The 14,740-nt window shown below is 46.1% G+C and overlaps 1 protein-coding gene across 1 annotated transcript in view; it reads right to left on the bottom strand.

Annotated features, from left to right (window-relative positions):
* LOC107376896 (uncharacterized) overlaps positions 1–14,740 on the bottom strand; it is an 86,940-nt gene that overhangs the window by 51,856 nt on the left and 20,344 nt on the right. The window contains exons 11-24 of the mRNA XM_015946213.3: positions 12,221–12,361; positions 12,107–12,141; positions 10,564–10,710; positions 10,285–10,413; positions 9,692–9,730; positions 9,268–9,393; positions 9,060–9,186; positions 6,420–6,590; positions 6,309–6,343; positions 5,985–6,149; positions 5,299–5,433; positions 3,861–3,899; positions 3,624–3,764; positions 3,414–3,502 (exon numbers count right to left, since the gene is read on the bottom strand). Coding sequence (XP_015801699.3) covers positions 3,414–3,502; positions 3,624–3,764; positions 3,861–3,899; positions 5,299–5,433; positions 5,985–6,149; positions 6,309–6,343; positions 6,420–6,590; positions 9,060–9,186; positions 9,268–9,393; positions 9,692–9,730; positions 10,285–10,413; positions 10,564–10,710; positions 12,107–12,141; positions 12,221–12,361 — 1,519 coding nt within the window. The remainder of the gene's footprint in view (positions 1–3,413; positions 3,503–3,623; positions 3,765–3,860; positions 3,900–5,298; positions 5,434–5,984; positions 6,150–6,308; positions 6,344–6,419; positions 6,591–9,059; positions 9,187–9,267; positions 9,394–9,691; positions 9,731–10,284; positions 10,414–10,563; positions 10,711–12,106; positions 12,142–12,220; positions 12,362–14,740) is intronic.

The following is a 14,740-nucleotide window of genomic DNA, read 5'->3' on the forward strand; positions in this document are numbered from 1 at the left end:
CTCTGGTGGGAGGAGCGGCTTCCATGTTGGCTAACTGGTGTGTTAGCATAGAACGAACAGATGCACTGGAGTGTGAAGCTGCTCGTTATGCCCCGAGCCTATGGTGAAGGTCAGGACAGAAGGACGGTAAGTTAACGTTCGGCGACGGAGAGAATATTAGAAGGCTCCGTCTGTGAACAGTTGAGCTAACTTACCTCAGAGATAAGCGACCACCGAAGCGAGAAGAGGTGATTGAATAGTGCGTACGTTGGGACGCTGGACGCGTACGTCACGGTCACTGGCCAATCAGGATTGGCGTATTGAGATAAGTGCTTCTGAGGAATCCGCGGAGGGGCGTATCCCATAGTGAGACATTGAAACGAATGTTAAGAAAGAGAACTGATAGATGGCATTACTTTGGTTTTGAAACACTGACGGATATAACGGTCACACCCTGTCCTGTCTCCCCGTTTGGTTCAGCCTTGTATCTCCCGTTTATTGCTCCCACCTGCCTCTCGTTTCCTAATCACCTTAGCTCCCTGCCCTCGTGTATTTAAACCCCTTCTGTTCTCTGTTGTTTGTTGGATCATTGTTTCATTGTCCTGCGTGCCTCTTATTAAAGACTTATCGAACGTTCTCACCTGTCTGCCTGGTTTCCTCACCCGCGTTGGATCCTCACTTCATCTCCGCTCCGTTTGCCGGCACGTGACAGAATGATCCAACCACAACCCGTTAAAGGATCCAGCGGGGAGATTCTCCCATGGCAGTGCCTGCTCCAGTTCCTCTCCTCCAACCATCGGCCAGCTTCTCCTTCTCCAGCTCCGCCTCGCCGCCGGCGTCCCCGACCATCAGCCTCGGTGATCCTCGCCACCCTCTCGGAACCGGATGGGAGTTTGGATGGGGAGACGCTCCTGGATCGCTCCGGCTACGAGGGCACGAGGCTGGCTGTCTGTTCCCCGGGAGTCGGTCCACGGCGTGGGGAAAGACGCCGGACTCCACCACAATCCGGTGTCCCGGGACGGAGCTGTGAGCTTGCCGCCGCCCCTGCCAGGCGCAGCAGTTTGGACACGCCCCCGGCCAGACCACCAGTCCTGTCTCCTGCCGAACTGGCGCCTCCGTCGTCTGCAGGCGGAGGAGCAGCACCCACAGCCCAGCTGATAGAGCTCCAGGCGGAGCTTGGCCGGATCCGCCAGCTCGTCAGCCTCCAGGAGTCTCACCTGGACGCTCTAGCCTCCCCGAACTGCCAGGAGAAGGTCTCGGGCCAGCATGCAGCTCCCTTATCTCTGAGCCAGAGGAGCAAGCCTGGGGTTCACCCAGCGGAGCTCGCCGGTCTCCGGGCTGAGCTGGTCCAGCTCCATCGGACGCTCAGCCTCAAAGAGCTTCAGCTGGACAGTCTGTCCTCCCTCCTCTCACTGTTCCCAGCACCACCTGCTCTGTCGCAGCCTGCTCCAGCGGTGGCCCCGGTGGACGCCCCGCTTCCAGTTCCAGCGGTGGTCCCGGAGGTCGCACCGCATCTGGTCCAGCCGGTCCAGGGAGCCCCTCCCGCAGCGGCTCCGCGTCCACTCCAGACATCAATGGATCCGGCCCAGAAGCGGACGGGTCGGGCCCAGAAGCAGACGGTCCGGGTCCAGAAGCAGATGGTACCAGCCCAGAAGCAGACGGGACCGGCCCAGAAGCAGACGGTTCTGGTCCCGGTCCAGAGGCCGGCGGTCCAGAGGTCGACAGTCCAGAAGTCGAAGGACCAGAAGTCGATGCCCTCGGACCAGAAGCCGACGCCCCCGGACCAGAAGCAGACGGTTCCGGTCCCGGTCCCGGTCCAGAGGCCGGCGGTCCAGAAGTCGAAGGACCAGAAGCCGACGCCCCCAGACCAGAAGCAGACGGTTCCGGTTACGGTGTAGAGGCCGGCGGTCCAGAGGTCGACGGTCCAGAAGTCGAAGGACCAGAAGTCGACGCTCCCGGACCAGAAGCCGACGCCCCTGGACCAGAAGTTGATGGTGGTCGACGCCTCTTCCTGTCCAAGGGTCGACGCCTCTTCCTGTCCAAGGATCGACGCCTCATCTGGAAACGACGCCTCATCTGGAGTCGACGCCTCATCTGGAGTCGACGCCTCATCTGATGTCGACGCCTCATCTGATGTCGACGCTCGTGCCACTCCAGAGGTCGACGCTCGTTCCACTCCAGAGGTCGACGCTCCCTCTGGTCCGACGTCTCTGCCGTCTCCGGTTCCAGTGGTGGTTTTGGAGGTCGCACCGTATCCGGTCCAGCCCTTCCATGAGGCTCCAATTCAGCCCGCAGAGACTTTGGCACCGGCTCAGCCCGTCCAAGGGGCTCTGTCTCCGGTCCAGCCCGTCCAAGGGGCTCTGTCTCTGGTCCAGCCCATCCAAGGGGCTCTGTCTCAGGCCCAGCCCGCCCAAGGGGCTCTGTCTCCAGCCCAGCCCATCCAAGGGGCTCTGTCTCCGGCCCAGCCCGTCCAAGGGGCTCTGCCCCCGGCCCAGCCTGCAGAGACTATGTCCCCAGCCCAGCCTGCAGAGACTATGTCCCTGGCCCAGCCTGCAGAGCTCCTCTACCGTAGACGCCGGGCCCCAAGAACCCGTCTCCTCCTCCTCTGCCGCAGACTCAGGCCTCCAAGGGCCCGTCGTCGCCTCCTCCTCTGCCGCAGATGCAGGCCCCCAAGGGCCCGTCGTCGCCTCCTCCTCTGCCGCAGACGCAGGCCCCCAAGGGCCCGTCGTTGCCTCCTCCTCTGCCGCAGGCCCCCAAGAGCCCGTCGTCGCCTCCTCCACTGCCGCAGGTCCCCAAGAGCCAGTCGTCGCCTCCTCCTCGGCCACAGACGCAGGCCCCCAAGAGCCCGTCGACGCCTCCTCTGCCCCAGGCGCAGGCCCCCCGGACTCTGCTGGTTCCTGCCTCTTCTTCATCGGGCCCTCGGTTCCTCTTGGCCCTCCCTCCGGGTCCCCCTCCTCCCGCCCTGCTCCTTGCTCCTGTGGGCGTCGGGAATCCACCCTTTGAGGGGGGGTACTGTCACAACCTGTCCTGTCTCCCTGTTTGGTTCAGCCTTGTGTCTCCGTTTATTGCTCCTACCTGCCTCTCGTTTCCTAATCACCTTAGCTCCCTGCCCTCGTGTATTTAAACCCCTTCTGTTCTCTGTTGTTTGTTGGATCACTGTTTCATTGTCCTGCGTGCCTCTTATTAAAGACTTATCGAACGTTCTCACCTGTCTGCCTGGTTTCCTCACCCGTGTTGGATCCTCACTTCATCTCCGCTCCGTTTGCCGGCACGTGTGACACTAACGCTACACGGTTTTACCGTCTGTGCATGAGAATTAGACTTGACCATGCCCTGGCTCAACCGTTCCGTGCAGAGATAATTACAACCCACTTTACTGATTTTGTTTGTGTTCTACTAATGAACTCTTATGTTGTCACCCCGGTTGAACATACCAGGTTTTGTGCGTCAATAAATCCCCTCTCTGGTCAATCTCATCCAGCACTTTCTTTACCCCACTGGACTCAACCATCTCGATGCAAATCTGAGGCAGAAAAACAGGCAAAGTGAGAAGAAACGAAGTGAAAAGAAATTTGCTCCAAATAGCACATCTGCATAAACACGCTCCCTAAAGGTAAACATGGCAGGCGATTGTTTCGTCATACCCTGTTGGCAAGAGGCAGGAAGTTGAGAAAACAACTCATGGTTGCCACTTCTTTTATGACCCTCCAAATGAGGTCCATGTTCACTTCAGAGAGCTCCACACACAGTAGGCGATTCTCCAGGAAGTTCAATTCTGGTACGTACTGAAAAAAAAAAAAAAAACGATAACCAACAGCTGCTGATTAGGTCAACCGTTTAGCTTATGTACAGTTGATTTTTATAAAAAAGAAACAGCTTACAGAGTTGCTCCATTTCATCAGAACTCTGTACATGATTTCCTGCAAAGAAAATGAAAGAAAAAATAAACAGATTTTCACAGAAGCTGACTTTTTATTTCACTGACAGTCAGTGAAATAAATATTCATTCATTCACCATAGCTGTGCTTTAAAATGCAAGAAGAGTTTGGGTTCCAACTACATTCTTACTCAATCTCAAATAATGCTCCACATGCACTGAAACTGTTGACTTTAGCAAACCTAAAATAATTAGACCAACTATTTGTTTTATTATATTTGTTTTTTTTAAAATCATTGTAAAGGTTTTTAGAAAACTGAACATAAATTCTACAAATAAAATCAAGTCTTTGATGATTTAAATGATTTGCAAATATTTAAATAAACAATAAACTGTAGTACAGTGGTCCTCAAATGGCGGCCCGCGAGCCCTCTCTTTGTGGCCCCCAAACCCCGCACGCACCCCCCACGGCCGACGGCCGACCGGGAGGTGTGGGATGGATAGAGCTGAGGAAAATAATCAAATAATCAATGCATGAGATGCGGGAATAAACGATTCTGCATCATAGAAGAGTAACATAATCAATTATAGTGGAATGTAGTTTTGTTATTTTAACGGCGGCATCAGCGTAGCATCCACATCTGTCAGAGCGGTGTTCTCCACATTTACCGGGTAGGAAACTTTGATCTGCCTTCATGTGGTACTGCAGGGCTGAGCACTGGAGTTATAACCCGAGACCGAACCCGAACCGAATCAGCCCGATCGGTTCTGTTGGACTTGGGCCATGAACTATGCTAATTGAGCGGTCCCGCGGCACGCTCCGCTCGCTCGATCAGCGACAGAGAGAGAGAGATAGACAGAGATAGAGAATGAGAGAGAGAGAGAGAGAGAGAAAGAGAGAGAGAGAGAGAGAGAGAAAGAGAGAGAGAAAGAGAGAGAGAGAGGATGGGAGGACGCTCGTCCAAACACGCATTATTATTTTCATAATTTCATTATTGTTTCTCCAGGAAGCGCTCAGTCAGACCGAGTGATGTGATGTCGGGAGATCCGGTCTTGGGGAGGGGGCGGGGTGAGTGACAGCGGCTGCAGCGTAATCATCTGTCTCTTATTTAGGGACACAGGAGAAGTTAAAAGTAGAGAGAGATAGAAGATAGAAGTTCTTGTTCCACTTTATTCTTTTGTTTCATGATGATAAACTGATGTTAAATTCAACTTAAAGAGAAACTGAAGGAAGCTTTGGTTCATTTTAAGTTACAGGAGATATTGTGTCCTATCTGCTCCTCCAGAGACAGCATGGACATGAGGGTCACACAGGACAGGTCAGTGCAGTCACACAGCTGAGCTGGAGGGGGACAGGTGTTGTCCTTTATTTTGCAAGCTTGTGTGTTATGTGCATTACAGCCAGCGATCCAAACAGCATTGATGACAAATGGTTCTCGTACCTCACGGGGTTCATGACGAAGGTCCTGTAAGACGAAATGGACTTGGAGAGGAACGTTACAGAGAACAAGCGGCCTTTTGATGTGAAAACGAACGAAACGGCAGCACGCCTCTTGGCTGCAGAAATACACAAAAGCCTGGTGGTGATGAGAGCAGAAAAGAGAAACACACAGTTAATAAAGGCATCTTCTGAAAATATAAAGCTCAGTCCCACTGGGTGTTTGCAGGCTAACATGTTTTTATTCATCCCACAGATGAAGAACATGTTGTCCATCTATGCTTGTAACTCAGAATTTTGTGAAACAATGAAACCAGTTTTAAAAGGAGGTAGAGACACAGTTGCATTTATCCTGATGACAGTTGGGTGTTACTGGCTGTGGAAACCTGGGCCTCTTCGGGTGACGAGGCGACCACAAGAAAGGAGAAAAAGGAACATGGGACTTTGTACTCAGAACTCTGATGCATGAAGCGTAGTTAAGATTACATCCTGTCTAGAATAACACAAAAAGGTAGCGAAACACATCAGGGCTTCTGCTGAGAACCAGAACCAAATGGACAGTGTTCGTACTACTGTCTAGTGACGGTCTGGGTTTCCCTCGTTTGACTCCATGTCAACTTATTTTTTTTACCACATTAGAAAAAGTAAATATTGCGAGGGAGAGGAGATGCTTATTTTACAGCTGCTCACCCTCCGCTGCAGTGGAAGGACCAGGATGTTGTAGTAGAGAGTCTGGAGGTTCTTTTTGGGGAAATACCGCCACACCAGCCTGGCAACGTCCTCGTGTGTGTAGTTTCCTTCAGGTAGACCCGTCAACATGACCGTACAGTACCCAGAGCCTGGATGGTGGTTTGTCTACAGGACGCAAAGATCCAAAGAGACAAGTACAGCCGAGAGCAAGAAAATCAAAGCAAAACAAACACGTAGTACGTTCTTCGAGAAACCAACTGAAAGTTTAAACTCTTTAACAATATTTTGACTTATTGATAAACCATTTTATAAAAAGGCGCTTACCACGCGGTCCTGCTTTCCTTGGATGGTCAGGAAATCTGCAAGTACGGAATGAAACGGGATGATTCACAGTACATAGGGAGCAGAGGATACCTGGAACTGCCTTTCTCATACCTGGGACATTGAACCAAGGACATGCAGTTGAGAAAACATAAGGAATGGTTGTCATGGTGATCCAAAATGGTGGCGTCGTGCCGTGAGGAATGCCGTATTTTGCGTTCGGTACGTCTGCCCCGGGAATGATGAGCTTCTTGTCTGGCAGAGCATTCATCGGCAGCTCTGGGCCTGAGAAAAGAAAAAATACAAGGAGTTGATTTAGTCAAAGTCGTTTTTTATTGTCATTTCTACCACATGTGCAGGGCATACAGAGAAACGAAATTGAGTTTCAGTGCACACAATTCAGAGATCAGACATACATGGGTAAGACACATGACAAGAATTGGTGACTGCAGTCATTTGCAACATGAGTCGCGCTACCTTAATAGATAGATGAAAAGGGTGTTGCATGAGGATAATTGGGGGTAAGGTAAAAAAAAAAAGGCATAGCAGAGTTAGACCCAGCAGGGAGTAACTCTATTATACAAAAAAAAACTCGACATAGAAGCACAAACAGCACACACACAAACATCACAGACAGATGGGGAGGCAGGGATGGGCGGGGATCCTGAAGACTCCAATGGGAGCTGCCGGTACAGCGCATCAACCAGCTGCAGACCAACAGGTGGGAGGGAGAGATAAGGAACAGAGAGCACATTGATTTTCCCGCAGACGTCTCAATCTGAAGGAAGAGGGTGAAGGTCGGGACACAGCATCTGTCGGCATTCCTCCTTTCGTGGGGGGGTGTTGAAGCAGCCTTGAGAGGCTGTCTTGGCGTCAGATAAGGATTAAACATGACTGTTTGGGGCAGGCAGAGATAATTTTCCTCTCTTCCTTGGAGTCTATAAGTGGTCATTCATGTCCACCGTGAAGCCAATTTTATGTGTTCTAAACATCACATCGTCCGGTGACCCTTTCCGAGATGACATCCATCTTGCGTACTAAAACAGGCAACGCCGCGAGGACATTATCCAGCTTATGGTTCACCTCGAGTAACGTCCCAGTCTGTGAGGTCACCGCCCGAGCGGCACATTCCATGGGCACGGGTCGCACTCCAATCGCTCCCGTCTTCCCAAATTTCCAGAAAACCAGATATCCTCCCACTCCAATCAGAAGAAATCCAGTGATCATCAGGCCGAACATCCACAAATCTTCCACGTCCTCGATGGACAACTGAGAGAGGCACACGACCCGCCAGACCTGCCGAGAATCGAGTGCATATCCCGCTGCGAATGTCCCCTCAGGACAGGTGGGAGCCCCCTTCTCCGTTCTCATCATAGAAAAAATTTTGTCAATCGCGTTGAATGACCAGTTAATTAGGTCCATATTTCCAAAAGAGTAGTGGTTTCAGGAGAAATGCAGAGAAGTGCTCTGTAGGCAGACGGGACAAGAGCCTTGGGGAAGCAGATAAGGGAGCTGAGAAAAAAGCGTCTGTACTCTCTGTAGACTGAGAAGGAAGTTCAAAAATAAGCGAAGGGAACCAGAAAAATTCAGATTTGTTTCAACTTCCCCAGTAATGATAATGACATGCTGCTGCATTCATCAAAATAGGCTGTAAGTACATACTCAGTCATCTGGTGCATGAAATTAAGAGAAATGTAACCAACATTGTGTTTCGTCTCTGAAAAACCACAAAATACTTCTATGTTTTACATCCGATCAACCGCTTTGAGTAGCATTTGAATGCTGAACATGAAATTATCCTCAACCGCTATCGCCAGCAGTAGCCGGAGAACGGAAATGGACGGGGAAACGATCGGGTCAGAAAGTCAGTCTCTTCTTCATTGTTAGGAAAATTTGCATTTATGGCCCCGCCCACCAAGGCTAGGGACCACCGTGTTGTTTTAGCAGCCAGGAGTACAAGTCTTGGCTAGTAGAAGCTAAACATCAGCAATAGCAACTTCACAACATGGCCGAACATGTAAAGACTTTGGTAAGATGTTTGTGCGTACGCGTCCTCGCTTGACTGCTAAGACCAGAATCAGCGTCTCCGAATTCAGACGGTCTGGTCTTCACCTCTACCACAGCCTGTAGGTCCTGTCACTTAGCAACTGTGACAGCAGCTAACAGGCAAAGGAAAGGAGCTAAAGCTAGCGAAAATCATGCAGGGATGTTTAAGGAGCTACAGCAGCTTCACCTCTGTCACCAGCGTTTGTTCATCAGGCTGAGATAACCCTTTCCAGATAAAGTAATTTTTAGTCTACAAGCTTGGAATGGGTGATATTTGTGGACATAACACCACAGTTGGCCAATCAGAGGCAAGATGTTCACATCCTGTCATTATCCACCATCCACTCCTCCAACAAACTGCCCCCCTGAAACTGGAGAGCTTTACCCTCCCATAGAAAACAACTCAACAGTAACTCACTCATACTTGAGACCACAGCAGAAGATTCATTGGGGGATAAAACAAGTGAATGAGATCTTTAAAATAGTATTGAGCTGATTTGTAAGGGTGACTTCAAAACGTTGCTGAACAACAAATGTTGATTAAAGTATCAAAGTAAAAGAAACTTGTGTAAACTCTGTCTAAAGAACCTGAGTAAACCAGAGATGAAGGAAGTGGACTGAACCATACTTTCATAATTACTTCCATTTCATTTTTAGAAGAAAAAGCACCATTAAACTTCCCACGTATATACGTTCACATTTCCTTACACTTTGTTCTCCTGTTGCTCTGTGGCGTCTTCAACCTGTGAACTATGTGGGTGAAGCCTCTCTTCAGGAAACTGTACCAAACTCCGAGCCGATCGGCATCGTGCATGGATTTAAATTCAATAAAAACCTAGGAAAGAGAAGATATTTAGGACCACCAGGAACTATTCTTTACACTTATCTTTAAATAACATGTAGTTTGCATTCATACCTTATTGAGAAGAGGCAGGAAGTTTGTGACGGAACCTATTTTTTTCAAAACTTCTCGGAGATCTTGGACTTCACTTGGTGAGATGTTACGGATGTAGACCAAATTCTGTCCATTGGTTTTACCGCCCTTATGGAGATACATACGGTGGGAATTCAAACCAACAACAGACAAACCTCATTTTATGCCATCTGTGGTTTATTTAGTCAAATAACATAATTTTGTGAAAATTCTGTGCTTTTCAATTCGATGTTATTTATTTTCAACCTTTATTTTAGCAGGAGAGACTAACTTGAATTAAGCTTTCAGCTAACTGAAGGAGCGTGTGGTTAACCACATGAAAGATTATTATTTATTTAAATATTTTCCAAAATAGTAGGAAATTTTATATTTTTATATAAAAAATGTATGAGGCTGTGTTACTTACAAGAGGAGTTAGACTCATCAGAGCTTTATAAAACCAGAGCTGAAAAAGACACATCAGAGTTAGCTGTGCTGGGTGTAGCTTAGCATGAGTATCTCTTAAAATCAAAACACAAATCAAGAGTAGGTGGATGACATCTGCCAAAAGAATAAAATACACTAATTATCACGGATTTCAACACAAAACAAGCTGAGCTGAGCTACTGTCAGAGGTATTTTTTCAGAAAAAAGTAAAGAGAAAAAGACTGAAAGCCATTAAGGGTAAGCGATAAGGCACAAATATCAGTGAAATAACTTTAATCACAATTGATAATAATTTTTATCTGGTGACATTATATTTTAACAACCTCGCAAGTAACTGAAGTGTCTCACATCAAAAATGTGGCCATGCCCTCTGCTTTGGCAGACGGCCAACGTAAACAAACTATGAATAAATATGTCATGTTGCCCTAACCTTGAGGGCCCTCTGAACGTTCATTAGGCCATAAATGACAAATATCCAGGATTTGGAAATTCATATTCATAATAAACATTCGTGCAGTTTTCTTGTGAGCGAATAGCTGTTCAGTGAATTTTTATTTTATTTTAATAGCTTACCGGAGTCATTAAAATGTCATTTTTCACAACGTGTAAAAAGAGTTTATTCTGTCTGAAGAAGAGGTGGTTGTTCACCGATGCTTTTAAAATGGACCTCACTGAATGCTCATTTGGCATGAGGGCAAAAGCCTGCGAGGAAAATCAGAGAAGACAAACTTATCAGTATCATCACTCATAGGATACAGAGTCAAATTAAAACAAGTTTAACCCAGACATCATCTAATGACTTGATATAAAAACACCTGATCAGCTGGTGAACAATCACAACCAGCCTCTTACCATGTGGAGCTGAGGGAAGATGTAGATGTTGTCGTGTTCGTTCTCCAAACCAAACCTGCTCAGCAGATTTACAAGGTCGGCCTCAGTGAAGAGGGCTTTCTCCGGCAGGTTTGTTATTAACAGCAGAGTTGAGTCAAATGTAAAAACCTTTAAATTTAAAAAACACATAATGTAAATTATGGTTCCAGGATTAGGAAAACAGTGGCTGTTAATGCAGTTTAGAGGTTAGAATTATCTAGAATGATCTAACCACCTACAAATGACTCTCAGTTTATTTTTAAAGGGACTTTACGGACTTTTGAATTTTTATGCTCGCGATTGCCCCCTCAGGCCAAAAGCGTAACGGCAGCTTCAATAGTGGGCTCGTGCACGAGGCACGCATGCTGTACGTGCACACTGCTTAACGAAAATAACAGCCAAGACAGTCCCGTGTGTGTGTGTGTGTATGTGTGTGTGTGTGGCTCGGAGGACAGAGGACAGGAGAACACGCAGCTAATTAATTAAATAATTTGGTTCTGTACCTTTCTCTTCAGCACAGCCGACAAAGGTTTATGATGGGTCAGTCCTCCTGCATGCTCAGATCATTCCCTTCCCTTGCTTGAAAAACTGTTCCAAAATGAAAGTTGAACCCACATCTTTTTTATCTGTGAATCCAATGCCATTTGGCAAGCCTCAAATAAAAATTTGGGCATCTTACTGTAAAAAAATATACCATTAATGTAAAAAATAAACTCTAAATAAACTATGTTCACATCCAGAATCAAACCCAGGTCTCCTGCATGGGAGTCAGACATCTTACAAGGTGAGCTACACTCTAGTAACATTCAAATATCTGTAACTTTTATATCCTTGATAACACCTGAAACACCGTCAAACCAAAGAACGGTTAGAAGAGAAAATGGCTATTTTGTTGCTAATTTGCAGGAAATATCTAGAAGAAAGTTCTACAGAAAGTAGCTAAGGGTCCTCAGAAATGTAGCTAGGTTCGTCACTAGGCGTTAGGAACAGCGACAAAGTCGCTGAGTTGGCACTACCTCTCTCTCTGCTGCTAAAGCTACTGATAGCAAATGCTACGAGCTATGCCTGAGCGTGAACGCGCATGAAGCAACCTGCTCGACCCGAGCATCTCTCTTTTTCTGCGATTTTACAGAAAAACAGGCAATCACAGTAAAAATGCCAGGGCTCATTCTACAGGACCAGGGCATTGCAGGAGAATGTATGAAGACATTTATTATTTCTATACATGTTTTGGCTGTCAAACTTCCATAATGTCCCTTTAAGTCTCGTGTAAATAATCAGAAAATAACCGAAATTAATGACTTCATTTAATCATTTACACATCTCAAAAATGTGTGTTTTGTTTCTAATGTAGCAGAAAAAAATTGTCTGACCAAGTTATTCAAATTAAGGTTTTGAATGGTAATCCATTATACAACCCTTAATTCACTATTAAGGCAAAAACAAGCAAGAAACACTCATAAAAATAAGACTTATTTTAAAAAAATTGTTAATTTAAACCAAAGGAAAAAACCGTTAAACTTACTCCAGATGACAGGATGCTTTGGGCAGTGACGCAGTCTGGAAGAATCAGAACGCAGATAAGAATGAAAGATAGAACGAAGGTATTGTCACACAGAAACATGTTGGAGGTACTTACTAAATTTATGTGGACTCAGGTACCACTCTATCTTGTCCCCAATAGTCAGGAAGGTCTCTGGTGTGAATGTGGCAACGGTAGCGGGCGCCTGTTCCGTTGTTTTCATCGTTGGTTTGGTTTCTGCTCCATGAGCTATGGCATCTTCAGAGGGGAGAATTATACAAATGGGTCGCGGTCAGTGTTGGGCAAGTTACTTAAAAACTCTAATGCATTATTTATTACTTGTTACCCTCATTTTAATGTAATTGATTACATTACAATATTACAGATTTTAAAATGTAAGGCATTACACTACTTTTGCATTACTTTGTTACTTTCACCAAAACAATTTCAATATGAATTAGGTCATGTGATGCTAAGTGAACTCATGACACATCCAGAGGAAGGTGATGTGGTGTCTGAGCTAGGATTGCTGTTAAAAACAGTCAGATATAACAACAGTGCTTTAAAATGATTGTTTATTAAATAACAGCAACAACAATCTGTACTCTCAGCATGCTGCCATCTTATATTAACTGAGCAGAAAGTGAGGTGGTGGGGGCTCCAAGCCTATAATGCCTTGGTCCCCAAATTTCCTTGATACGGCCCTGGATGTGGGACTGACTTCTGGGGTTATCTGATTCTATCACATGTATAAATATTAAATGCTTATATATTATTGCTTTTCACTGGTAAAAATGTGTATTGGGGATAAATCTACCTACTTTTCTTCTTTTCAAGCACTTTTTTTAAAAATAATTTCCGGCCCTTTCTCTCTCTAACCTTCCTGCATGCTGCATGTTTTCTCCGTCTTCCAGAAAAACAGTTTCCTAGATTTCCTACTTTCTAACTAATCAGCCAAAGGGATCTACCGAACGCAAAAAAAGCTTAATATGCACTGCGCTCCAGCAGCAATGAGTTGAAATCACCGGCGCTCAGATTATGAACTCAGCTGAGGCAAAGCACGTCAGACAAGTACAGAAAGTACAGAGAATATGGGCTGATATGAACGATCGCAAGTGAATGACTTTGTTTTGGTGGAGCGATTTTGTGAATGTATCAGCGGCCGCAGGACACAGCTGGAGTGTTTGAGCCATTACCGCTGCGTCCTCTCTGCTCATAGAATGCCCGCAAAGCTGAGTTCATAAATGTATATGTGGATACTGGATCTTTATTTTGGGCTTTCCACAATTGTAATTTTTAAGAAACCCACATCTTGATTCTGGGTTTAAAAGCGCATTGTAATTACCGCGTTACTGACAATTGTACCAAGTAAATATTACCATTTTCTTTCCCTGTAATGCCTTACATTACCACATTACAGCAAAAAGCAATGCATTACAGTAATTCATTACTTTTGTACCGCGTTACTCCCAACACTGGTCGCGGTATTGTAAACAACACACAATTTTCATACAAAATCGGAGAATATTTGCATTGTTATTTAACTATTCATTGGCTATTTTCCATTTTTGTTTATTCTCTTACTTGAACATTGAAACATAATGATGCAACATGATGTGTTTTTAGGTATTCTGGTAAAAAATTTCCCTTTCAGGTCGGGCCTGGTGTGATGCCTCCAACTACCTTAGATCGACTAACTTTCAATCTTCTCCACTCGATAAACTTAAAAAGCAAGTCACCCCCAAATCAACATTTGTTTGCTGATAAACTACATAAATGAGTGTCTAATCATGCTGAAGACATGTGCAGTTAAATAATTTGGCACGTTAGTGCATCTTAGTTAAAATTGAAATATTCTTCGTCTTCGTCTTCCTCCGCTTATCCGGGTCCGGGTCGCGGGGGCAGCATCCCAATTAGGGAGCTCCAGGCCGTCCTCTCCCCGGCCTTGTCCACCAGCTCCTCCGGCAGGACCCCAAGGCGTTCCCGGACCAGATTGGAGATGTAACCTCTCCAACGTGTCCTGGGTCGAACCGGGGGCCTTCTGCCGGCAGGACATGCCCGAAACACCTCCCCGGGGAGGCGTCCAGGAGGCATCCTGACCAGATGCCCAAACCAAAAATTGAAATATTCTGCCTAAAACTGTAAGTGTTGAACCATCTTCAAGTAAAAATTCTGCACTACATTTGAATTTAAATCTTCCATCGCTATTGGCTACGAGGTACACTATGACATTGGCTGGTACATTATGATGACACAGTGTCATTGTGAGCTTGTGTGTGTGTGTGTATTTATTAGCAGCAACAGCCAGGCAACAGCATTTGTTGCTATTTTCAAACAGGAAGTGGGGGAGGATTAGACACTGGTTGGGGGTGACTTGCTCTTTAAAGCGCTTTTGTTATTTGGCTTTTTTCTTTATTTTTTGGTTTTTATTAAATATATGTCATAAATAATAAGAAAAATGTTCAGAAAAAAGCTTGTATGATGGGTCCCGTACCTTTTTGTGTACTGCAGCTAAGTTGAATTTTGTTGGGAGTTTTTTGTTTTGGTGCGGCATATCTTCACTTTTATGTAGATGACAGGCCAAACCGTAGAACAATATCTTCGTTTTGTGGGATATGTGACTACATGTGTGCAAGG

The sequence above is a fragment of the Nothobranchius furzeri genome, chromosome 2 (assembly GCF_043380555.1).
Source record: "Nothobranchius furzeri strain GRZ-AD chromosome 2, NfurGRZ-RIMD1, whole genome shotgun sequence".
Taxonomy (NCBI): domain Eukaryota; kingdom Metazoa; phylum Chordata; class Actinopteri; order Cyprinodontiformes; family Nothobranchiidae; genus Nothobranchius; species Nothobranchius furzeri.